Source organism: Spermophilus citellus (assembly GCF_964194105.1).
Source record: "Spermophilus citellus genome assembly, chromosome: 1".
In the NCBI taxonomy this organism is placed as follows: Eukaryota; Metazoa; Chordata; class Mammalia; order Rodentia; family Sciuridae; genus Spermophilus; species Spermophilus citellus.
The window spans coordinates 63,440,473-63,466,298 of record NC_138182.1 but is presented as its reverse complement, the minus strand read 5'-3'; the positions used below and the strand labels follow the sequence as shown (position 1 = coordinate 63,466,298).

Here is a 25,826-nt window from a genome sequence, read left to right as displayed (position 1 = left end):
TGTCTAGTACCCCCACCCCAATACATCAGTAGCATTGAAAGCAAGGATTTTTTTCTTGTTTTATTTATAGTTATGTTCACAGAACTTTGCATGGTATGTGGCTCCCATGTAGGGAAGAAATGGGTACATAACTGCAACACCATACCAACTTCCATCACAGGATGGAAACTTCAGTTTACACCCAAATTAGTATTTTTAAAGGTGTAAGTGCCAGTTACGATGTACAGCTTATTTTCCTGGGTTCCTGACATACTTCTCATTATTTAAATAAATACAACAAAATGAATGTATTAAATTTCAGTAATATTGAATCAGGCTAACATCATTGTATACTTTTTTCCCCTGGAAATCTTGTGTTCAGCTAATAAAGTTGGTTATGACAATATTTGTTAGGATTATTCTTTTCATTTAGTTTCTTAAATTTGGGGGATGGAACACAAGGATCAGACATGATTTATGCACTTCCAAATCAATTCTGATTAGGGTACTTTCTTATATCTTATTCTATATTTTAATAATTAGTCCTCAGTGTTTATTATGTTTAATATAGTAATACTAATTACCTCAGCCATAAATAATTTAAGTCATTCTAAGATTCTAGAAAACATAGAGATTAAAATATTATATTTATTTTTATTTCAACTAGTACACAGCATATTAGTATAGTAGGTACTGAGGATAGATGTACTCATTTGTAGAATCTTTAACAAAATCTCCATGTGAAATAATGTACTTCTAACTAACATGCCTGAAGCTCACATTTGAAGAAATTTGTTTTTTAGAGAAATTTCTCTTTTCTGAATTTGTCACCCAGACTGTGATATTAAATCATGTTTTTCCAATTGTGTTTTTAGGTTGTATTCAGTTGGGGGTCGTGATGGCAGTTCCTGTTTGAGTTCAATGGAATACTATGATCCTCATACAAATAAGTGGAACATGTGTGCTCCGATGTGTAAGAGGAGAGGGGGTGTTGGAGTGGCCACATGTGACGGTTTTCTTTATGCAGTAGGTGGTCATGATGCTCCTGCTTCAAACCACTGTTCCCGGCTCCTAGATTATGTAGAAAGGTAAGACCCCTTGGGCATTGCTAAAGTGTAAGTGAAGGTGCTAATGACACTGATGGCTAACTCTAGTGATTGTGAAAACTGTACTTTAGGAAAAACAACTTCCTCCCCACCCCCTTTCACACACACACACAGACACACACACGTTCTTTCATTTTCTCATTTTCATGTTTTCTTTTTTTTTCTTTCTTGCTTCCTTTTTTCTTAAATCCCTGAATTTTTCTTCTCATGATCCTTAAATAATCTTAAAATTTCTCCTTGATGAGTTTTTAAAAGGTTGGCTGAAACAGTATTATTTACCAGACATGAATATTTGTTCATCATTTTTGGGGGGGGGAGAGGGGATATTGGGGATTGACCCACTTGACCACTGAACCACATCCCCAGTCCTATTTTGTATTTTATTTACAGACAGGGTCTCACTGAGTTGCTTAGTACCTTGTTTTAGCTGAGGCTGGCTTTGAATTTGAAATCCTCCTGCCTTAGCCTCCAGAGCCTCTGGGATTGCAAGCATGCACCACTATACTCTACATTTTTTTAAATATTAGATATTTTAATATTAGATATTTTTGTTTGTTTTATTCATCCAGTCTTGTTTGTTCTACCTACCTCTTCAGACTCTCCAAGACCTATTATGGATTTCTTTGTTTTAAGACACACCCTTTTAAATGTAAGAGTTACTAGAACTATTTTTATTTTTAATAAAATCTCAAACTTGAGATCCTCCTGCCTCAGGACTTTGAGTCCCTGGGATTACAGGTGTGAACCACTGTGCCCAGCTTCTTTTAACTCTTCCTAAAAAAGACCAGGTACACATAGACCAGAATGAGAAGGTACTTCAACTTCAGGCTTAGTGTTCCCTTTCAGGGCTGTGCCTTGTTTAGAATTGTTATACTTTATGCAGTAAGGGTTTTAAAATCTTTTAGTAAGACTCATGGTGATGTTTCCTGTTATTGAAAGATGCATGTTGATCTATAGGGAAATGAAAATATAGAATACTGGTGTTATCAGCTGGAATAAATAAACCTGTTGTACCTTCAAACCTCTCAATGGTGTAACAGCATGATGCTACTTGTCTATGGTGCTATCACTCTGTGTAGGGACTGCTGTGATATTGTCTTCCCACCCTCATGAAGTGTGCGTATAAACACACATAGAGAGAGAAAGAGAGAGGGAGAGTGCACTTGCACAGCAGTCCCTACACTGAAAGGAAAAAAAAAAAAACTAATACTATGAAACTGTTCACTGGTTCTTAAAGATACTACTTGCAAGTAATACAATTCTCCTTCTTCCTACTTTAGTGACAAACCAGCCATATGGCCACAGACAACTTCATGAGGGTGGGAAGACAGTATCATAACTTCCCCATGGGAGAAGAGCAAGATGTGTTTCCCACTGAACACAGGGAAACTTTTCTTTTGATATTAAAATGCTACATCATTTATACTCATGCTTATAAATGGTATAGTTAGTTGGAGAAAGATACAATAACGTTTTGCTAGAAACAATATCATTATTCTATTGAGGTTCAGTCCATTAGCAAGAGATAGCTTTTGTTAAGCAGTATCAACTCAAATATATGCTGTTCCCTCTATAGATATCCATAAATAATGTTAAACAGTATTGCTGCTCTGTGAAATGGACTTCATTTTTATGGTTACACATACATAGAGAAGGGCATTAGGCTTACCATGTTTCTATTAAATATTCTCTAATCTACTGAAATTAGGAACTATAGGTGTTATAGTAAGGATGATGGTGAGGGTCTAAATAAACAGATTTATATTTTTATAGACATAAAAATGCAATCATTTTTTAAAAAATCTAAGTAAATTGAGAGGTCCTTCACATTTCCCTCTGCTGAATTCCTGGGAAAATGAAGGAGAAGCTGAATATGAGCAGGGTTCTACTTTTACCCTGAATATCATATACAAATGCTGCTAATGAAATGATATTTTATCCAAATATTCCCTCTAACTTTACAGTATGATGTATTGAAATGTTGTTTGTGAACAGAGGCATAAATAATTCAGTCTAGGAATACATTTATGATGCAAAATTAGACTTAAATAAGCATAGCTATTTCAAGTTATAGGAGTGTAGTGAGTACACACAGCTTAAGTAATGCAGAAGCACATAGTGTTCTCATGATTCTGTCCTAATTCATACTACCTGTCAAAGTAATAGCATCCTTGCATGTTTTCTAAACTGTTTTTTTATTGATGATTTCACATGTAAATCATCAATAAAAAAGTACATAATGGTGTTTCTGTAGAACTATTTTGCACATATAATGTGAAAAATATTTTACTATATAATCATAGGCAAAACAGAATACTGGAAATAATGACTAGTGTACAATGCTATATTTGATTGGTAGGTAGATAGGTATGTCAAATTTTAATATACTATTTGCATAATTCCTTATGCAAATACAAATATATTATATAATAATGGTATTAAACACAGTTATATAATACTTAAAATTTTTACAGTCACCTCTCATAAGCACAAAGAATATCAGATCAGAGCAAGTTGGAAACCAGGGACTGAGTGAGAACAGGGAGTCTAGAATAGTATATGGAACAGACAAAATTTGATTTTGTGACTGAGTCTCACATTAATGAGAGCATCTTGGCTGACAAAATTTGTTTCCAAAATGTGCAGTGAGTTCTAGGAGAATTTAAGCCTATAAAATATGCTGCATTAGAGAAAGAACTTTCACACATTTAGACAGCAATTATTATATTGTATATATTTTGCCATGTGCCATACAGAGTTTACAATGTGTTTTAAGAGACAAGAAACAAATAATCAGAGCTTAATATTTAATAACATTTTAATACTGTTTAACATTTAATATTAGCAAATATTTTATTATATTTAAATGACAAATTATATAATTAATAATTAATAATATTAACATGTTATACAACAATACTATCAATTAATAATATTTCAAACAAAACTGGAATCCAGGCCATAGATCAGAAAATGTCTGCAAAAGCATCAATACCACTTTTGGCTATTAGTAGATCCAAATGACTTTGCCCTCAGATCTGCATCCCAGTAATGAAGGATGATAAGAGAAGAGTTTAAAAGTAATATGAACTCCCTAAACTTTCTAACACCCACTTTTGCTTCTTCCAATTTATTCTTCTCATAGTTGCTAGAGGAATATTTTCATAATGCAGATTTGGCCTAATTATCAATATCAATTAAAATTATGCTAACATCAGTCTTTCCACTAAAGTTTGCTCCATATGTTGGTAATGACAAGATTACATTTCTTCCTAAGTATTTCTGCACTTTGGCAAAATCCCTGGTAGAGTAGGCACTTAGTCAAGATTTATTGAATATGACAGTAAAAATATGACCTCAAATTTTCCCCAAGAAAAATTATCTTCAGGGAAACTAAGTCATTATACTGATACGTAAGTGAATTAGAAGATGATATATAGAAAGAAATGTTAAATCATCTAGTTATATGTATCATGATATATCATCTCTCTAAGTATGTGTTATATAGAGTGATAAGAGTGATATGTATATATTTCTCTTTCTCTCTGTATAATAAATATGATAAGAGTGAGCATTGGGTGAATGGAAGAATGGAAGGATAAATGGATATTTGGAAGAACAAATATATAGTAGGTTCTTCCTTGATTATTTTTACCAGATTTTCATGTAAATGTCTATTTTCATCATCTTTGGCTGAATATCAATGATTCTTATATATTTAAGATATTTATTCAATAGACAAAAAATTTCAGGGTAGATGGTGCCTGAAAAACAATGCAATGGTTCAAATATTAATTCAAAATATCTTTATATGTTAATCAAAAACAGTTAACAAGTAATTGTAAAAGTATTTTATATATTATCATAAATAGACAAAAATTTTCAAGGTCTATCAAAATCTAATCCAGTCAGAAAAAATTTATCTAAAACAATAGTACTTATTATATTTCTGTAAAGATGTACCTCAATAGTTTTATTTTGTTAATCTCTGATAAAATGAAATGAGTAAAGGCAATATGTGCAGTCACACAAGCAGGAATAAACACATTATTCAATTTGTTACAACATTGAACTTTTAATTACCATAAACATTAATATATGAGGTAAGAATAGGAATCTTGGATACTTTCATTTCTTTTTTTCATCCTACTTCATTCCCATCTTTTTTGTTTACACAAAGTCCAAGAATTGTAACATTTGTAGAACAGGAAGAAGTGAAAAAGGAGAGACAAACTATTTGCTCAGATGATTGACATTTTTCTTAGTTTTTTTAAGAACCACATTAATTTTTACTTATGTGTGTGTATGTATATATATATATATATATATATATATATATATATATCCCTAAATTTAAATTTTTACTTATGATATATATATATATATATATATATATATATAAAACCCTAAATTAATTTTTACTTATGTTTTAAATTTCTTTTTTTGTATTTACAATAGATAGGGATTTTATGAAAATTTAAGTACTGAGGGGCTCAGCTTTATTAGTGGATACAATAATTGTTAACTGATACCACAGCTATTAATAATTTAGATGTGATTAGATATTTTCCAGAATGAATTATGAGGCAAGGGACATTTTTGAAGTGGTCGGCTGGAGACACTGACAGAATGGCCTGCTGGAAAGCTCGGTCCAGAATTCTGGCATTATATTTTTTTATCTGTATATTTTGAAGGAGAAGAACAGTCCTGTGAAATGGCAGATGTTCATGAATTGAGGAAACATGTCATGTCCTATATAAATGGGAAGATATCAACCCTGTTATCAAACTGAAAAATTCATTTTTATTTTGGCAGAAGTTATTTTAAATGCATAGTTAGAATTCACAGGTGGTTCTGTCATATTAATAGAGAAAGTAATTATGTAAATAATATATTGTTTCTTAGTTTGGAATGAGGAGATGCTGATTTTAAAAAAATGGGCTTTAACCAGTATTCAGAACTCCTGGGTATGCTCCATCTTCTATTGATTGGCAATAATTTAAATAATTTGTAATCATCTATTGCAGAATTGCATCGGAAAGGACTCAAAGAGCTACTTAGCTTGCCCTTGTTTTCTCTCTGTTCTGTCAACAACTCATTTTCTCTCTTCTCAACCTTGCAAAGTAGATGTAATAAAACATGACATAAGTCAAAATAGAATTTTTCATTCATCTTCTTAGAAAAGGTGACAACAAATTAACTTTTAAAAACATTTTTTGTATAGAAATAAACAGTCAATACTGAGAGGGAAGTAGAAACCTAGTTTCTTTGTCTTCCTTTCTCAGTCTGTTTGTGCCCTTTATATTTTTAAAAGAAGTATCAAATAATATTGGGAGAATATTAATAAAAACATAAAAATATGCTTATTCAAAATAAACATTAAACACACAATCCATATGAGAGTCTGAAACACATTATGAATATTGAGTAGAATTATTTTTTTTAACATGAGCTAACCTCTTTCTACTTTGTCATAGAGTGGAAGTTGACAGTCAATTCAAAACCATTTCACCTCTCATGTGACCCTAATTAACAGACTTCTGTAGTTGAATTCAAACAGAGAACATGCCCTCAATACCCTGTGTGAGATTCCTGTTAAGAAATATATTCTGATCAGAGAATAATATATATATTGAGACTGAATTTGAAACTAAGAATCAATCTTGAATGTTTGCAGCCTGATATTTAAAACATTTCCAACTTTTTAATTTCTTAACTTATAAATAGTGCATATTTGTTGTAGATGATGTGGAAAATCCATAAAAGAAAGCAATTCCATCAGTTATTATGAAACCCAAATTTATTTAAGTAATCTGGTGTCTACATTTTATTCTTCTTTTTGTATTTTAAGATACATTTTCTAGCAACTATTAACATTTGCAAAAATGTCTGTTTCTTTATCTCTTTCTCCTAATTTACTTTCAGGCTGTTACCAGTAGCATAGCACATAAAACTTCAAAACAGTACTTAAAACTGTATTGAAGCTGGGTATGATGGCACTCACCTGTAAACCCAGTGGCTTGGGAGGCTGAGACAGGATGATTGAAAGTTCAAAGCTAGCCTCTCTGCAATTTAGTGAGGCCCTAAGCAACTCAGCAAGACCCTGTCTCTAAATAAAATACAACAAAGACCTGGGGATGTGGCTCACTGGTTAAGTGCCTCTGGGTTCAATCCCTAATTCCAAAAAAACTATGGATTGATGCATCTGGAATGTCTAATAGGTTGGGCCTCCTGATCTTAAATTCCACCAGAACTTATGGCATTTTAAAGTATGGTATGAACCAATAAGATGAGGTTTATTATTCTTAAAATTTATTTGAATATACTTCAGATAAAGATGTTATTAACTACTTGTTTTTCAGATTAACAAATATTTCCCTGAGATTATTTGCTTAAGTGTAGATGTTGTACATTTCTTTTAAGAGAAAAATGTATGAGGTTTTTTCTCTGGTTATATATTTATGACTACCAAACAATCCCCAAATATTAGTAGTTTATTTATTATCTATCAAATTTATTATCTTTCATGATTCTGTGTGTTGATTGATTTCATCATCAGTCTCACACTGCAGTTATCTGGAATTAAATGATGGAATATTCAATATTCCATTTAATTCTCTCTTAGTACTAACAATTAAGGGTAGCTATTGTTGGAGAGATCTGCTTATCCATCTACCAGAGAACTTTAGTTCTCTGCTGGACTCTCCTTGTGATTTGAATTTCTCCAGTATGGTAACTTGAGTCCAAGACAAAGGGGTCCAACAGGAAATGTCTCCAAGTGGATCCTATACAATGACTAATTAAGCCTTTAGATTATATTTGTTATGTCCCATTAGTTGACTCAAATCACTGTGTTGTGGGAATCACAAACCACCCAAAGGCATTACATTAAGAAGCACAGTTCATTACGTGTCAGTACAGTAATGATTTACCCAATTGTCATTATGTTTTAAAGTAATTACCTGTCCTGATATCAGATATACATGCATATATATTTTATCCTTATTTTATAGCTTTAGCTGTTTTCAGTTAACTCTTTATCTAGTAAACCACTTGGCAAATGATATACGATGTTCATGTCCATTTTACTCTCCTTTTAATTAGATCATTATAAACTGAAAAGTACTAATTTCATCCAGTATTATAGAATAAATTTAATATAAGCTCTTTTTCTGTACTCTTTTTATTATATGCTCATTACTAGTGCCTAATCTATATTCTTTTGATATTATGTATTATATATTTGTTTATAGAGCCTTTTATTTTCAAACTGTTAAATTTTATTTCACTGAAATAAATGTTTGTACTAAAATCATATATTAAATATTTAATTTAATAAATTAAAATACATATTGTATTAATCAATTTTTGTTATTCTTAACTAATATTAGTAAGAGTCAAGCACCTTTACATTATTCATCTTTCAAAATGGCTGTTCTATACAATATTATTTTTTAATATGACCACTTAAAAATTAAGTAAAACCCAATAAAATTCTCCTGATATTCTAATCAAAGTTTTATAGGCTGTACTCTGTTCTTAAATGTTCCTAAAATCATTTTTAACAATTATATTTAAATTGCTATTTCAAGTTCCCTTAGATAGTGTTCCCTAAATAGAACTTAAGTCAACACCTAACATGTTAATACTAGATGTTAACAGATCCAGGGAAACAAGAGATGGATGGAACAAAATTTGAATGAAGAGAGGAAAGAAAATACAACATGGTGCATTACTGAGTTAACACTAAAAAACAGAGCTGGTTGCACATTCATTCAAATTCTCTTTGAAGAAGCCCCATAGGATTGATAGAGGTATCTTGAGAAAGTGCCTATAGTGGTGCAGCCTGACTACTTTGAGTAGCCTTTTGTGAGATCAATTTGCATGTGCTTGATGAGCAATCCTCTCTCCCTTTGTCAGTACACTGCCTTTCAGGATTACCCACAGACCACCAGTTTACTCATCATAATGCAGAACAAATCAAACAAGCATGCAGATCTCTGGTTGTACAAAGACCAGTTCCATTAAATAAGCTATTAGGAGAATGATTGACGTGTATGTGTGTGTGTGTGGGTGTGTGTGTGTGTGTGTGTGTGTGTATGTGTGTGTACGTATGTGTGTGCAAGTGTGCATGTATGGGTGTGTTTTATCACACAACTCTCTCCTAAGAGAGTTCAAAGAAGTAAAAACAGTTTTTAGGTAGACATTAATATTATTTTTTAAATAATATTCTTAATTATAATCAACCAATTGCACTTACACGTAAAACTTTTATATATTTCATCCTCCACAACACTGAGGTGAAGTAAGTCACCACTGTTTTATCCTTTTCTTCTTTTACTTTGGCACATTTGTATAAAATTTTATTTTAATACACAAGATTTGTTATATCCAAATATATTTTTACTTTCTCATCAACTATATTCTTGTACACATATATTTCTCTACCTCTTTTCACTCCAATGTACAGATATCATTTTGCCTTGATTTTGAAAAAAAAAATCTTGTGTTTTTATTAGTCATACATGGTAGTAGAGTATATTTTGACATATTTATAGAAACATGGAGTTCATCTTATTCTAATTAGGATCCCAGTCTTGTCGTTGTACATGATGTGGAGATTCACTGCAGTGTCTTATGTATGTTTACAGGAAAGTTATGTCAGAATCATTCCACTGTTTTTCCTATTCCTATTCCCCCTCCCCTCTTTGGATGGAGATAATTTTTTTTTCTCCTTATTTTAGTTTATTGTGTACAACTTTCTAAAAAGAGATCTAGATTGTTGTATTGCAATAATTTCCTTTATAAACAATATTTTTATATATACATGGAATTTTGTATCAAATTGAACCAACTTCTGAGTCATAAAGTAAGCCTTAAAAACTCACAACACTTGAAATTTCAGAGAGAGTATTCTCTGACCAATGTGAAATTAAATTATAAATAGCTAAAAGATAACTTTTAAAATGCTAAACATTTGAATTAAAGGAATTCAATTTAAAACACCACGTGGCCAAAATTAGAAAATGATTTGAACTGAATGATAATAAAAATGTGATATATCAAGCTTTTTTGAATGTAGCTAAAGAAATACTTAGAGTAGAACATTTTGTTAAGTGCTTTCATTTAACAAAAAACAAATGCTGAAAACCAACGTTTTATGTTTTATCTTAAGAATATATAAAAATTAGAGCAAATAACAATCAACAAAATTGAAGTGAAAAAAGAATTAAAAATCTATTAGTAAGATAGAAAATAAATATATGAAAGGATTAAAAATAAACTTTCATTTTTCAGAAAATATATGTAATACAGTTTATAAACTCCTTTCTAGAATAACAAGAAATAAAGAGAGAAGAGAAAGAAATACTTATATCAAGAGAAAATGAACAAACAATACTACATATTTTACAGACTCTCAAAATAAAATATTTGATGTTTACATTATTATTTACAAATTAAATTATGAGCAAAAGAAATACATTTGAAGAATTTTATGATTTAAAGAACCTTATACAAGAAAAATAAAACAGAAAGAAAAAAATGTTGGTCACTCTCTAAATAAGTGCAAATATTGAAAAGAACTACCAAATCCTAAATCTTACCTATCTCCATCTATCTAATCTATTCACACATCTTTATAATGTGTGTGTGTATCTGTATATACAGAGAGACAGAGACACAGAGAGACAGAGAAAGAGAAATTCATACTCTCCCACACACAAACACATATATAAAATAATAAAGCAGTTCAATTTCAATTTATTTCATAAATACAAGTTTGATTTTACATGAGAAATAGAAATAGAAATAAATAAAACAGTATGATAATAAAACAAGCTAGCATCTGAATAAGTACAAAAATGATGTCAGCATCCATTCATAAAAAAACTTATAAAATATATTAATTGTATTAATTTGATAATGAACATTTACAAAAATTAATATTCAAGTATTGAATTTAGATTTTAGGATTTTCATTTAGAATGGGAAAAAATGACTGCTAATATTAATTTTATTCAACATTTTAGTAGAACAAATAGCCAGTATATAAAAGCCAAATATAAATACCCAATATATAAAAGCTAGTATATAAATAGCCAAATATGAAAGGAAAAATAGCTATAGCATTTGAACAGAGATATAAAAATACATTGGTAATCAAGATTACATGAAAGATACTGAATGCTAATCTAATCTCAAATTGGGAAATGTTAGATTTCACAAATAATATTTATTATATATTCAGTTATCTTATAAATTAATTATATTTCTATGTGAAAGCAATAAACCATACCAAAATTATAGTATAAATGTTACCATTAAAATATTTTTTTAAAATACCTAAGAATAAATCTCACACTAGGTATATATTTTTTCTAAACACAAAAATAAAACATTACTGAGAAAAGTTTTAATATCATAAATAAATGGAAGGAAATGTTCTGTTCATAGAATAGAGGACTGAATATTTTTAAAATGCAAATTATCCTCTAAATTGATTTATAGTTTCAATGTAATCTTTATTAATTTGAAAATGTTCTGCATAGTGTGGTCATAGGTGCATACATATCACAAATCTTATCATAAAACTTAAATAAAAATCAAAAGCACACCCCAAGTTCCAAAATAACCTTTCTTGCATTACTATTCTATATTCTAATATTTTTAAAGTCAGGGTTTCCATTTTGATAATCTCATGAACTGTATATAAAAACTTACTACTAAGTTATTTTAAGTAAGATATTGTGGTATCACTACAGTATAAACAAATAGACAAATGAAACAGATTTGTATCCTCAAACAGAAACAAAACAGAAATCTTGATTATGGGAAAGGAGAGGCTGAAGAGCAGTGAGGAGAACCCAATTATTATGACAAACAGGGCTGAGTCATTTGGATATTAAATATACAAAAATATTATTCTTAGCGCTTATCTCATAACACATCAAAAATTAGTTCAGAGTGCATTTTAGATTTAAATGTGAAAAATAAAGCAATAAAATATTTAGAATACAATATAGAAAACTATAGTCAAAGTATTGGAATGTGAGATATTTGTTAACATAGACCTAAAAAGGGTTATCAATAAAGAAAGATATTACTGTTGAAATGTTTTTAAAAATACCATTAAGAGGATAAGAAAGTAAGCCAGAGTTTGAGAAAAATATTTGGAATATGGGGCTGGGGATGTGGCTCAAGCGGTAGTGCGCTCGCCTGGCATGCGTGCGGCCCGGGTTTGATCCTCAGCACCACATACCAACAAAGATGTTGTGTCCGCCAAGAACTAAAAAATAAATATTAAAAATTCTCTCTCTCTCTCCTCTCTCACTCTCTCTTTAAAAAAAAAAAAATATTTGGAATACATACAATCAACAAATGCATTGATTCAACTATAAAAATAAACTATAAATAAAATACAAACTATTTTTAAAAGAACATTAAGGCATTAAAAAAAAATAAATAGGCAGAACACATAAACAAGAGTGCTTCAAAACATGACACCCAAATAGGAAATTACTATTGCAAAGAATGATTGATGTTGTTAGTTCCAAAGGAAATGCAGACTAAAACTCCAACATCTCTCTACCACTTACCCACCAGAAAGGTTAAAATGAAAACAGCCTATAATACTAGAGCAGGTAGAGCAAGTGAAACTCATTACACTAATGAAGAGAGTGTAAGTCAACACAGCTTCTTTGTCAAATCAATTGACAGCACTTTCCACCTTTCAGTTTTTTTGACCAAAACATCTCATTCCTTAATATCCATTAGCAATGCAATTATATGAAAATACCTGAATAAGAATGTTTATAGGAACATTAATGCAGTATTAATGAAGTTTTTAACAAATAATTGTATTGTAATTATTTTGCATTACTATCCTATATTCTAATATTTCTAAAGTCAGTGTTTCCATTTTGATAATCTCATGAAAACTGATAGCAGATTGTTTTCTTTATAGGGCAAAATAAAATTATTTATATTTAACCAGCACTAGAGCACTATCATCACTCTTACTTACTCAAGGCACAAATAATTTATTCAAATTAATTCAGAGGTAATTTGTGTAATCCATTTTCTTGAAATCTACAAACTACTCTTTCAGAGCAGTTGATTCATTCTCATAGCATTGGCTCTTCATTTTTGTCTTTTCTTGTTTCTTTGTGCTCTTATTTGTTTGGCTCTTATATTTATTTATTTATTTTTAAATAGACAAACGTACCTAGCTATAAAACACTTGTATATTTTTTAGCCTCTTGTCAATCTGAATGCTTCCTATAAAATTTGGGAAAATGAGCATTCTCAACTCTCTGATACCCAAGTAATGCTGTTCTGTTTAAAAATAAATTTCCTTTAAATATTTTAAGACCAAATTTTATCCTTAAAGTATGGAGATGACAATGGAGCTTGTAAAAAAAAATAGTAATTCTTTAGGAACTGTAGTAGGGATTTTCAAAGAGAAACTAACTTTTTTTTTTGTGTGTGTGTGTGTGTGTGTGACTATCATATGCTGTTAGCAAGTTTCCATTTTATAGCCAATTTTAGCCACTCTATACTAGTACATCTCTTGCCTAAGGGCTATAAACTTTAATAGAGTATCTGATACAGAAGTTACTCTCCTACCAGGAAGGCCAAGGTAAGATGTGAAATGCAAGGAAAGCAGGCAGTGTAAATACAAAATCATACCCTGCCACTGCTGGGTTTTTTTGTTTTGTTTTTCATTTGTTTGTTTGTTTGTTTAATAAAGTGGCAACCAGGGGCCAAAAAAATTACATTGTTTTCAAAAACAATACATTAAAAGTACAAAATTCATTGTCACTAATGGTTTGGAAAGTGTTTATCCACCTTTAGATCCTCTCTTAAGCTAAAAACAGACAATAATCTCATTTTGGGGAAAACTTTGTTATGTCCCCAGGCTAAGGGGAATCTGAAGAGTTCCTGAATACAGAATAATCATCTTAGAATTACTAATGTGTAAAGAAAGATAATGACTACTGGGTAAATTTGAACTTGTGTGATCACTTCCTCAATATCTGTTTTAGAGTATGTATTGGAGGAGGGAAAAGGGGGCTCGGGTTTTGGTTTGGTTTGATGTCACTGTAATATATAAATTAAAATATTATCACCACTGCCATATATTCATGAAAAAGATTGCTGTTACATATTTGAAATATTATCTATATTTCAAAACAGGTACATCTAATTCAAAGATTTGTGGATTCTAGAAACATTACAACTTTAAAATCACATCCAAAAAATGTGTGAAATGTAGCCAGGACAGTGGCACATATCTGTAACTTGGGAAGCAAAGGCAGGAAGTTGTAAGTTCAAGGCCAGATTCAGCAATTTAGTGAGACATTTGGCAACAGCTCTGTCTCAAAATAAAAAGAACTGGAGATACTGCTTAGTGGTAAAGCTCCCCAGGCTCAATACCCTGTACACACACACACACACACACACACACACACACACACACGAAAAGTGAAATGTCAAGCTTAAAAAAGATCTGCATTTCTAAATGTAATTTAATATTTTTAAATGTGTCCCTAAATGTTGGACATATTAGTATTTTCTTAATTCTTCTTCAAATATGAGAGTTTCAAAGTTGTTTACTGTATATATTTAACTTGAAGAACTAAACCTTTTGAAATTTATGACTGCTTAACACACCAGTGTTAGCCATTTTCTCAGTTCCCCACATGACTTCTTTTTATTCTTTGATAAAATGATGAAGTCTGCTTTGCAGACAATATTTGAAAAAAATATAACTCTGTGGAGCTGAATAATGATTAAATAAAGTCTAAAATATGAACACAGAAAAAGCTATTCATGTGAAGTTAGTATAACAAAGGCCCCTCTGAATTTAAGATAGTTACAACGCTATTTTCTCACCAATAAAAATTCAATGATTTTTTTATTAAAATATAATACCTGTGTTACATTAAAATTTCCAAAATGTCTCAGTCTTTTTAAGTTTTTGGTCAATTTGAATTAGTATCCAACTAAAGCCAACTTATATTAGTTTATTATATGTCTGACTCACATTCAATTTAAAACAATTACTTCTGCATGTTTATTTATTCATTTTTTTCTTTTTTCTATAGTCTTTGATTTGTGGAAAAAAATTAGTAAATATTCTTGTTAAATGGGACACATTCTAGATTGTACTATTTGTGTACTTACAGTAATTTTTTTGTCTTTCTTATCCCTCTCAGTTTTTATATTTGTATATTTCAAAATGTTTGTGGAAAAGGTTTAAAAATTCAAAAGAAATTCTGATAAATAAAGTGTATATCTGTGGCTGCATGTGTCTATATGTGCCTGCTTATTTTTGTAATTTTGCACTTATTAATCTAAGCATGTAAAATCAAATATTTATATGCTAGGCAGCTTATTCTTCAAGGTGATTCAGGTTTCGCAGGTGTTCAACCAGTATCTCATTTCACACATGTCATCATTACAGTGCACAAACCCTTCAACTACAATGTAAAAATGCATGTGATATCTTGAGTAATATGACTATTGTCTGTAACATAAATTGGAGATCTTTTGTAACAACTTGTCTTATTTTCAATAAACTATAGGTATCTTTGGTTGTTTGTTCTTGTATTTTAGGTGTGTGTTGATTAAAAATTTCAATTGGTGAAAGAATTGGAGCAAGACAACAAGCTAAAAATATGTTTGCTGAGTTTGAAAGGAAATATTTTCTTCTAGTCTTATTTTTATACCTTCCCTTTTGGATTCTTACTAGTTTTTGTTTTAGTATTTGAACCAGCAACTGTGAAAAGCAAAGGAATAGTTCTAGCTTCATTCTTAGCTGAATTTTAATTAATTAAAATAGTCTCCAAGATTTTGCCACTCAAAGTATTATATATAGATATACATATTTTGAAACTGAAATTCATTTTTTGTTCATTTAAATATTTGGACTCCCTAACTTCAATTTCTTTTTTTTTGATTCATCAATTAAATTTTACTTTATAATAATTACAATTCAAATCCCAACTAAGAAGTGGAATGATTATAAGTTTGTTTACCAAAATTAGTATATACCTTTAAAGTATCTGGAAAGGAATCATTTCTTTTTTAAAAAATTTGTTCTTTTTAGTTATACATGAGAGTAGAGTGAATTTTGACACATTTTTACAAACATGGAGTATACCTTATTCTAATTAGGATCCCAATCTTGGGGACATACATGATGTTGAGATTCACTGTGGTATATAATTATATATACACAGGAAATTTTTGTCAAAATCATTTCACTGTCTTTGCTATTCCTATCTTCCCTCCCTTCCCTTCATTACCCTTTGTCTAATCCACTGAATTTCTATTCCTCCTCCTTCTCTCCCACCTTGTTTTCTCTTAGCATCCCCAAGTCAGAGAGAACATTTGACCTTGGGTTTTTGGGACTGGCTTATTTCACTTAGCATGATAGTCTCCAGATCCATCCATTTATCAAAAATGTCATAAAGTCATTCTTCTTTATGGCTGAGTAATATTCCATTGTATATATACATTTTCTTTATTCATTCATCTGTTGAAGTTCACCTAGGTTGGTTTCATAGTTTAGCTATTGTGAATTGAGCTGCTATAAACATTGATGTGACTACGTCACTACAGTATGCTGATTTTAACTCCTTTTTATACAGTGAAGTGATATAACTGGGTCAAATGATGTTTCCATTCCTAGTTTTTTAAGGAATCTCCATACTGCTTTCCAGAGTGGTTGCACCAATTTGCAGTCCCACCAGCAATAAAAATGTTCCCCTTTTCCCATATCCTCACCAGCATTTAAAGTTACTTGCATTCTTGATAATTGTCATTCTGACTGAAGTGAGTTGACAACTCACTGTAATTTTAATTTGCATTTCTCTAATTGCTAGAGATGTTGAACATTTTTTATATATTTGTTGACTGTTCATATTTCTTCTTTTGAGAAGTGTCTGGTTAGTTCTTTTGCCTACTTATTGTTTGGGTTATTTGTGTTTGTCCGGAGTTAAGCCTTATGAGTTCTTTGTATGTCCTGAAAATTAAGGCCTTATTGGAGATGCAGGTGCCAAAGATTTTCTCCCATTTTGTACTCTCTCTTCACACTCTTGATTTTTTTTCTTTGCTGTGAAGAACCTTTTTAATCTGATACCATTCCATGTATTGATTTTTCTAACCTCAATTTCTTGACATACCAAACTCCCTCGTGGTGAATACTAGTAATCTTTCTACATATCTTAGGAGTGGCAGTTCTGTTCAAGTTATAATTATTTCCTTAAGTTTCAAAGGCTCTGTATTTTTCTATTAAATGAATTAAAAACATCTTGTCTAGGAAATCAGACAATCAATAAGCTGATCAAAACTTATCTCTTTAGATACACTGCTATCTCATACTTCTTTGAATTTAGCCATACTACAAAACTATTTCCTCAAAGCTAGGCACACATATTTTTAAACTGTAGCTCTTTTGCACAAACTTCTCTTTCTTTTCTAGAAAATTTAGGCTAAACTTTTAGAATTCATGTAAAAGCATTTTCATCAGACAAGTACACCATGATTCTCCCAGATTTTAGCCAATTCTTTGATTCATTACTATAACACTCTACACATACCATTTTAAGGGCACTTGTTTTGCTGTGGAGAACATTTGTGTATCTAAATTTTCCTATTAAAAAAGAAATCATGATATTTACTTTTGTTAAATGAATTTGTACTATATAAGAGTATAGGTATGTTTTTTAAATACCTTAAAGTTTAGAAAGCTATACATTGTGGCTATCAATTGCAAACACCTGCTCAAATGGTTGAACTTTTAAGGAAAAAAATGACCTAGGTTTTTTTCTCATGGCATGCATTTGAAAAATTACCATTCATCAAGTAAAAATTGAATGCAATTAGAATGGGTTATGTTCTATTGTCCTTGAATTTCAGGTATGATCCCAAAACAGACACTTGGACCATGGTGGCTCCTTTGAGTATGCCCCGAGATGCTGTTGGAGTGTGTCTCCTTGGTGACAGATTATATGCTGTTGGTGGCTATGATGGGCAGACATACCTCAACACCATGGAATCCTATGATCCACAAACTAATGAGTGGACACAGGTAAGATTGTCATCTACTAAAGTTACTTCAAGTATAAGAATTAACTTCATTTACTTCTTTTGGAGTAAGAAGATACAAATAGTGATTGTTTTAGCCCAGTTGCCTTCAACCAACAATGATTTAGTCCTAGGTTAAGATTGAAATAAATACCATTAAATCACATTTTATGTATTTTTCTGTTGCATGTAATATTAAAATAAACTTGTATTGAAAAGGGACATGCCTGCTTCACTTGCATTTTCACTTTATAATAAGCCATACAAGGAACAGGAATTGAATTTGAGTTAGCTGAAGCAAAAAAGTAAAAGTGTCATATACTTCTTACAAAATCCTAACACAAGTATATTTGGTTTTACACACAGTTAGAAAAAGGAAATTGGTGTCTGCAAAACTCGACCTTTTTGCCACTCATGTTTGCCTGTTTATTGGGTCCATTCTTACCTAAGAGAATTTTCCATTTGATGCTGTTGTAAGCTCCCACTCATAATCTTCATAACCACAAATGAAATAAAATAAATTGTTGTCCCAGTTGAGTTAAAAAGAAAAAAAAATTCTAAATAGCTTTTCGTATATAAAGTACCCAGTCCTTGACAATGACTTTACCCAAAAGAGGTAGGGAATGATTGGCTTAAATGGGTCACTAGCCCCTGAATATAGTTAGGGACTCAGGCTTATGCTAGAGTGTAGCAGCTCCCATTCTGAGTGCATAGTTAGAGGATGCATGCTGGTGTGTGTGGAGTGCATAGTTAGAGGATGCATGCTGGGGTGTGTGTGTGTGTGTGTGTGTGTGTGTGTGTGTGTGTGTGTGTGATAGGGAGGATGAAGGCAAGACAACCCAAGTAGACCTAAGTTTACAGAAAGCACCTGAAGCTTACAGCTTCTATGTCGTGAATACATTCTAAGACTTGTGTCCTTACAGTCAATTGCTCTTTCCTTTTTTCTTTCACAATTTCCTCAATATTTGTATCATTTTGTTTATTATCCAGAAGTCTAAACATAAGATATATTCCAAATAAATACATAGCTTCTATCAATGAGTGCACTGATTTTCCAAAGTCTTACTTGGTTGAAGTTGATTAATGATCACATCTCATATGCATTAATGGATGGAAGTGCAGAATAAAATTTCTAACGTACAGGCTAAGGTACCTGAATTATGAATCTCCCTCCCCCCTAAAAGAAACCTCTTGAATTCAATAAATATAGATGTATTTGGTTTAGCAAGGGAAAATGGAAAAATGGAGGAAAGAAGGTGAAATGTTAGGATAAATGAGTTCTGTGAGTTGCTACAATTCTTCAATTGTGAGAGAAACAATTTTTATCCAAAGGGTACCAAATATAAAATAAGTTACTAATGACTGCTTTTCACATTGTTGTACTAAAAGTTTAGATATATTTTGAGTTTTTAACTTTGAGTCCTTAGTATTTCCAAAGAGTACTACAAGAATTAATGATATTTTATTTACTTAAAAAGTCCCAGTTCAATGATATGTAATTGAAATGTATCACTTATACAAATGAGCATTAAAGGAAGTTTATGGGTATATAAATGATATATAATATCTTCATAACATATATGTAGTATAGAGCCATTATGCTTATCATTCCTCTAAAATTGAAATCAAAATAATGCATGCAATAATAATAAGTTTTAAAAGCCTCCTAAAGACTATTTCCCTCATCTGTATTTTGTTATACTCTTTTGTATCATATAATGTCTTACAAACAGCAAGGCATTATGTTTTATAACTTTATTTTAGTATAATAAGCATTAATTTTAAAACTATTAAATTACTTTAAGATCTTACTTCCACATCTTTTCATTATTCATATTTTTAAGACACTTGAGGAGACTATCAACAGACTCACACAAAAACCTTTTGAAAACTCTGAGGATTCCAGCCTATTGGAAATGTTTCTTATATATGACATTTAATTCCATAAATTTCACTCCACTTACCCCTTATGAAATCCATTGGTTATCCCATATATCATTGACCCCCCCAGAACAAGTGGCTGATCATTGGAATGAATAAGGCAAAATAGTAAAATATCCAAGGATATGATTATTTGTAAAACTTTCCATGTAAGCTAGAATCAGAAATGATGAAAACAAATTAGGGAGTAATTCCCATACATAAGTCTTAGTGTGTTTTGTAGAGAACATATCCACATATCTGTGTGTGCTTATGAATGTGTTTTAAATAAATTTGACTGCCATTTAACATTAGGCTTATTTCTGCCATTTAGTTTGAAAAATACAATACATGCGCTTCAAGACTTATAAAGAACTTTATTATATTTCTCATAGCCTGGGTAAAATCATCGATTCCTGTGTTCTCTTGCTGTACTCTTCCAGCGTTCTCACACTATATGCCTCTACCAGCTGAGTATAAGAAAACAAAACAATGTGTCTTTTTTTAATATATAAAGAGAGAGTAAGAGAGAGATTTTTTTTTTTTTGAGAGAGAGAGAGAGAGAGAGAGAGAAATATTTATTTATTTTTAGTTCTCAGCGGACACAGCATCTTTGTTTGTATGTGGTGCTGAGGATCCAACCAGGGCCGCACGCATGCCAGGCAAGCGTGCTACCGCTTGAGCCACATCCCCAGCCCAACAATGTGTCTTTTAATAATCTGTCTCCAAATACTATCTTGATTGGTAAAATATAGGGAATATGTGAATGTTTCTCATGCCAATTAATTGAGAACTGTCCTTTCTCCTCAGTTAACTTTGGCGTGCATGTGTTCAGTTTATTTTCACACAACATATCATAGGATTGAGAATGTGTTCCAGGGAAGCCTTTTAAGATACCTGCCAATGTAGATACACATAAAAAGTAAAGCTACTCAATCTGTTTGCAGTCGAGTGCACAGTACTTCCCAGTATTGAATGTATATCAGAGGGCCTTTGAGAAACTTTTCAAAAACATTTACCCAGGACTCATCCATTTCTATTTAATGGTAGGAATACTACATATGTATTTGGTAAAAGCCCCTTAGATGACCCTGATGTGAAACAACACCTGAAAACAATTAGGTAACTACAGAAACACAAGGAAAAGCAGATGTATTTTAGAGTTAGATGCATTTCAATTTCTTCACTTTGATGATGTGTGACTTACATATTGCTTTGATGCTTGCCGCTCAATGCTCTATTCACTCACCAGTCACATGGAGCACGTGGAGATGACTATACACAAGGTGACTGCAGATAATTGTGGTGACCTATAAAAAATTTTTTTAGCACAAAATCACCTATGAAGGACTTCACATGTTCCTTTCCTCCTCTCAGTTTAACATCAATTCTAAAGGAAGATATTTATTATCTCTTATTACATTAAATTAGCTTTTATAAACAATGTATTGAGTGAAAGGAATAAAAAAATAATATTATTTGAGTTCTTTTAAACTTACAGTGAGATAATGGGTAACTAAATACGTTAGAAAGAACTGATAGATAATGCAGTTAATTTCCATATTTAGAAAATGAGAAAATGTTCTTTCTCAATCCAGCTCATATTATTTATTTTATTTCTTACTTTTTATTCACTTTATTTCTAGCATGAAACAATAGTATTTAATTTCTAGTCTACCCTGAATCTTTAGATCTTAGAAAACCATAATAAAAATTGATATCAAAAAGTCAAATTATTAAAATGTTGGTTTACATCTAAAGAATAAATCTTCATTATAAACTACATTAAATTTTTAATATATGTCTAGCTATTTTTGTATTTAATATTATTTTTAAAATCCAGTTCTCATTTCAATGATTGTCATAACTTGAAAAAATTTAATAAGCCACACAGCAATTGTAATTATGGCCTATTTATGAGAAAATATTGAAGTTACTCCATTGTATGTCTCTGTCTGGAATGAAAGAATAACACATTTAATTCAATATAATATCTAGGGAAATAACTTCAAAATGATTGCAGTGAGTGTAATAGCTGTTTCTTCTCAAATATAGTCCAAGCTATCTCTATGAAGTATCAGTGCAAAAGTATACATGCAAACTGCAGAGTAAATCTTTATTGAAAATTTTTCTATGGAAATTTCATTTTACTGAAGTTCTAGTTTATTATTTTTCTTAAAAATTCCATAAATGACTGAAGGTATTACCATTTTTAATATACAAATCACTGCCTTTTTAAAAATGCCATTGTCAATGTTTCCATTTTAATGTACTACTTGTGGATGAAAGGAGAAAATGCAAGCATATTTATAATTTTTATAATATTAACCTTTTAAATATATTATAATTTGCATATTTTACTCTGAGAGTAAAATTTGTCTGAAAGTTGTTTTTTATCTTTTTGGACAGATGGCATCCTTGAATATTGGGAGAGCAGGTGCCTGTGTGGTCGTCATCAAGCAACCTTGACTTATGTTTATTTTACTTGGAGGGATTTTATTTACTGGAGTGGTTATTTTTATATTATATTGCAAGAATGAGAATGTCCTGAGATGAAAACATTTCAAGAACAAGGATTTCTGTAGATTTACCTACTGATGTCAAAAGAGGTGAAGATCAAAGAGAATTATAGGGAAAAAGGAAACATCAAAGTAGTGCATAGTTCTGGCCATATGTTAGTTCAGGAATGGTAATTGGTAATTTATTTTGTATTGTAGCATACAATAACTAGAGTTACCAAAGGCTTGTTTTTTTCTTGAGCAGTTGAAAGGAGACTAATATTTGTGACATGAATAAATTACATGACAGCAAATCATTCTATTGTTTTACAATCTGTGGCAATATGGAACAGGTTGCCAAGAGTAGAAGATATGCTGTTTCATCTCACAGAATCTGATTGATTTACTGTTTTCCTAATCGGATGTGGTCATAACAGGAAGCAGAATAATGTTTTATTAAAACAACCTGCTCCTTCCTCATTTTCCTAAGCTACGAGGAAAATTAGAGAATAAATTCACGCTTGTCTCTTGCATTCAGAAAACAAACTGTCCTGCTATTCAAAGCAGCATATTTCATCAGAGACAATGGTTGAAATGTATTTCAACCATATTAGCAATCTAAACTGGCAAAAGCAAAGAATTGTTTTCATTAGGCTTGCCACATTGCTTTGTGATTTGAACACACTGAGCCAAAGAATCAATACAATTATGGGCTTTTGCCTTATGTTGAGTTCAGTGTAAGCATGGAAGCTAGTTATTCTGAATGTTATATATATATATATATATATATATATATATATATATATATATATACACTGCATGTAAAGTCCTTTAGAAATTTTGTTCTTTAAAAAATATATTAGAATTTTTCAAGAAAAAATATAATTCATTATGTTGGAGTGTTTATGATTATTACTGTAAAGAAGACAGGCTTCAGAGTCTCATTTCCCATTTTTTCAAACTTGTTACATTGATATGTACATTATTTTAAGCCAAATGTTTGTAGTTGTTTAAATCATAAAATAATAGCATTGCATAACATCCTTAATAAATATGCCCATGTAAATTTTAAATACAATTAATAAATAATAGAACATTTGCTTTTATCAGTGTATCTTTCTTAAATAGATTTTAATTTAGATCTAGGTTGAAATTGACAAGGTATACTACAGAGAAAAACAGTGTTATTGTCTTACTTTTCAAAATTAGAGAAACACAAATTGATTTCCTCCTAAAGCAATACCATGCAGACACCATTTGTGGTTATTGTTGTCTTTTGTAGTCACTGACTTGAGACAGTATTAGTGCCTTGAAAATATTCATCATATAATAAATTAAGAATTGTTCAGAAGTTTTAAAATGCAAAAAAAATCTTCTTTTTAAGTCAATATAAACCACAAAATTAACTTATTGTTGGATGGTGAAAAATGTTTGGAATCTAACAACTAAGGAAATATTATTGAGAGATTTCCCCAAGAATATATTGAGAAAATATAAATTCCACAAGATCTAGATATCAAAATTATTACTTACTATCCACTACAGAAAAATGATGTTATTATAGATAAAGATGCTAAGATGCTACTGATTGTTTTTAAATTCTGATTTTAAAAAAATATAACTCTCACCAGTAGCAAAAAAATCAACTCGAATGAATTAAAATCTTAAATGTAAGACCTAAACTAATAAACTCCTAGAAGAAAAAAAAAGGGGGACACATTTCAGGACATTGGAATGGATTAGTTTCTTTTATTGGACAAGATCCCAAATGCACAGGAAACAAAAGCAAACATAAACAAATAGGATTATATCAAACAAAAAATCTTCTACACAGCAAAGAGATCCCATCGACAAAATGAAGAAACAATCTTCCGAATGGGAGAAAGTTATAATGTGAATACGTGGTGGTGCAGAAAACTCATGTGTGAGACAATGCAAGAATGTGCAGAGGTGAAATGATCAGATCATGAAATCCATAAACTTATCTGTGGATTAATTCACTTGAATGAATAACTGGAGGGTAACTATAGGCAGGTAGATTGTGGCTGGAGGAAGTAGGGCACTAGGGTCATGAATTTGTGGTTTATATTTTGTTCCTGTTGAGTGGAACATCCTCTGCTTCCTGGTTGTCATATCCTGAGCTCTTTTTCTCCACCACATCTTTCCACCATGATGTTCTGTCTCATCTCTGGTCCAGAGCTATGGAGTTGGTCAACCATAGACTGAATCTATGAAATCATGAGATGAAATAAACTTTTCCTCCTCTAAAGTGTTCATGTTGGATCTTTTGGTCACAGTGACACAATACTGACTAATACACTATCTAATAAGGAATTAATCTCCAGAATATATAGCAAAACAAAGAGCTCAATAGCACTAAAACAACCTAATTAATAAATGGGCAATAGAGCTTATAAGCTATTTTGTAAGTAAAACAACAGGTATATGGAAAAATATTCAGCATAACTAACCATTAAGAAGGATGCAAATCAGAACCACAAAGAAATATTACCTCACTCTTGTAAGAAAAAAAAGTGCTGGAGAGGGTATAGATTAAAAGAAAATCTGGCATATTGTTGCTTAGAATGTAAATTAGTACACCACTATGGACATCATATTGAAACTCCTCAAATAATTAAAAAAATAGAACTACCCTATGACACAGCAATCAACTACTAGGTATACAGCTAAAAGGCATAAATCAACAGTAGAAGGATGACTGCACTCCCATGTTCACTGTAGCACTATTCATACTAATCAAGAAATGGAAACAAGGTAAGTGTTCATCAACTGATGAATGGATAAAGAAAATGTGGTGCATGTACAACATGGAATAGTATTCAGCCATGAAAGAAGGGAATATTGTCATTTGCGACAACATGAATGAAACTAGAAATATGTTAAGTGAAGTAGGGCACAGAAAGATAGGTACTGAATAACCTTATTCATATGTGGAATATTAAAAGGTGACCTCATAGATATTGGGAGTAGAATGGTGATTAACAGAGGTTGGAGAGGATGCAGGGAACAGAGGGAAAGTTTTATCAAAGCATGATAAGTTATCGTTAGATAAGAGCAAGAAGTTCTGGTACGCAATTACACAGTAGCATGACTATAAATAACAATAATATATTGTATACTTCAATGTAGATATGAGAATCTGAGTATTTTTTACTAAGCTGGATAGTAGATTCACAAAATTACGATTCGATGTATTCTTCTCACTTTT

At 31.0% G+C, this 25,826-nt stretch overlaps 1 protein-coding gene across 2 annotated transcripts in view; it reads left to right on the top strand.

Moving 5' to 3' along the window:
• Nucleotides 1–22,568, top strand: part of KLHL1 (kelch like family member 1) — a gene marked incomplete at both ends in the record, with an annotated part of 367,217 nt that extends 344,649 nt beyond the window's left edge. For both annotated transcript variants that reach the window (XM_081305506.1, XM_081305505.1), the window contains 3 exons: nt 855–1,067; nt 18,012–18,183; nt 22,509–22,568. In XM_081305506.1, the coding sequence (XP_081161632.1) occupies nt 855–1,067; nt 18,012–18,183; nt 22,509–22,568 (445 nt within the window). The remainder of the gene's footprint in view (nt 1–854; nt 1,068–18,011; nt 18,184–22,508) is intronic.
• Between the last annotated feature and the right edge of the window lie 3,258 nt (nt 22,569–25,826).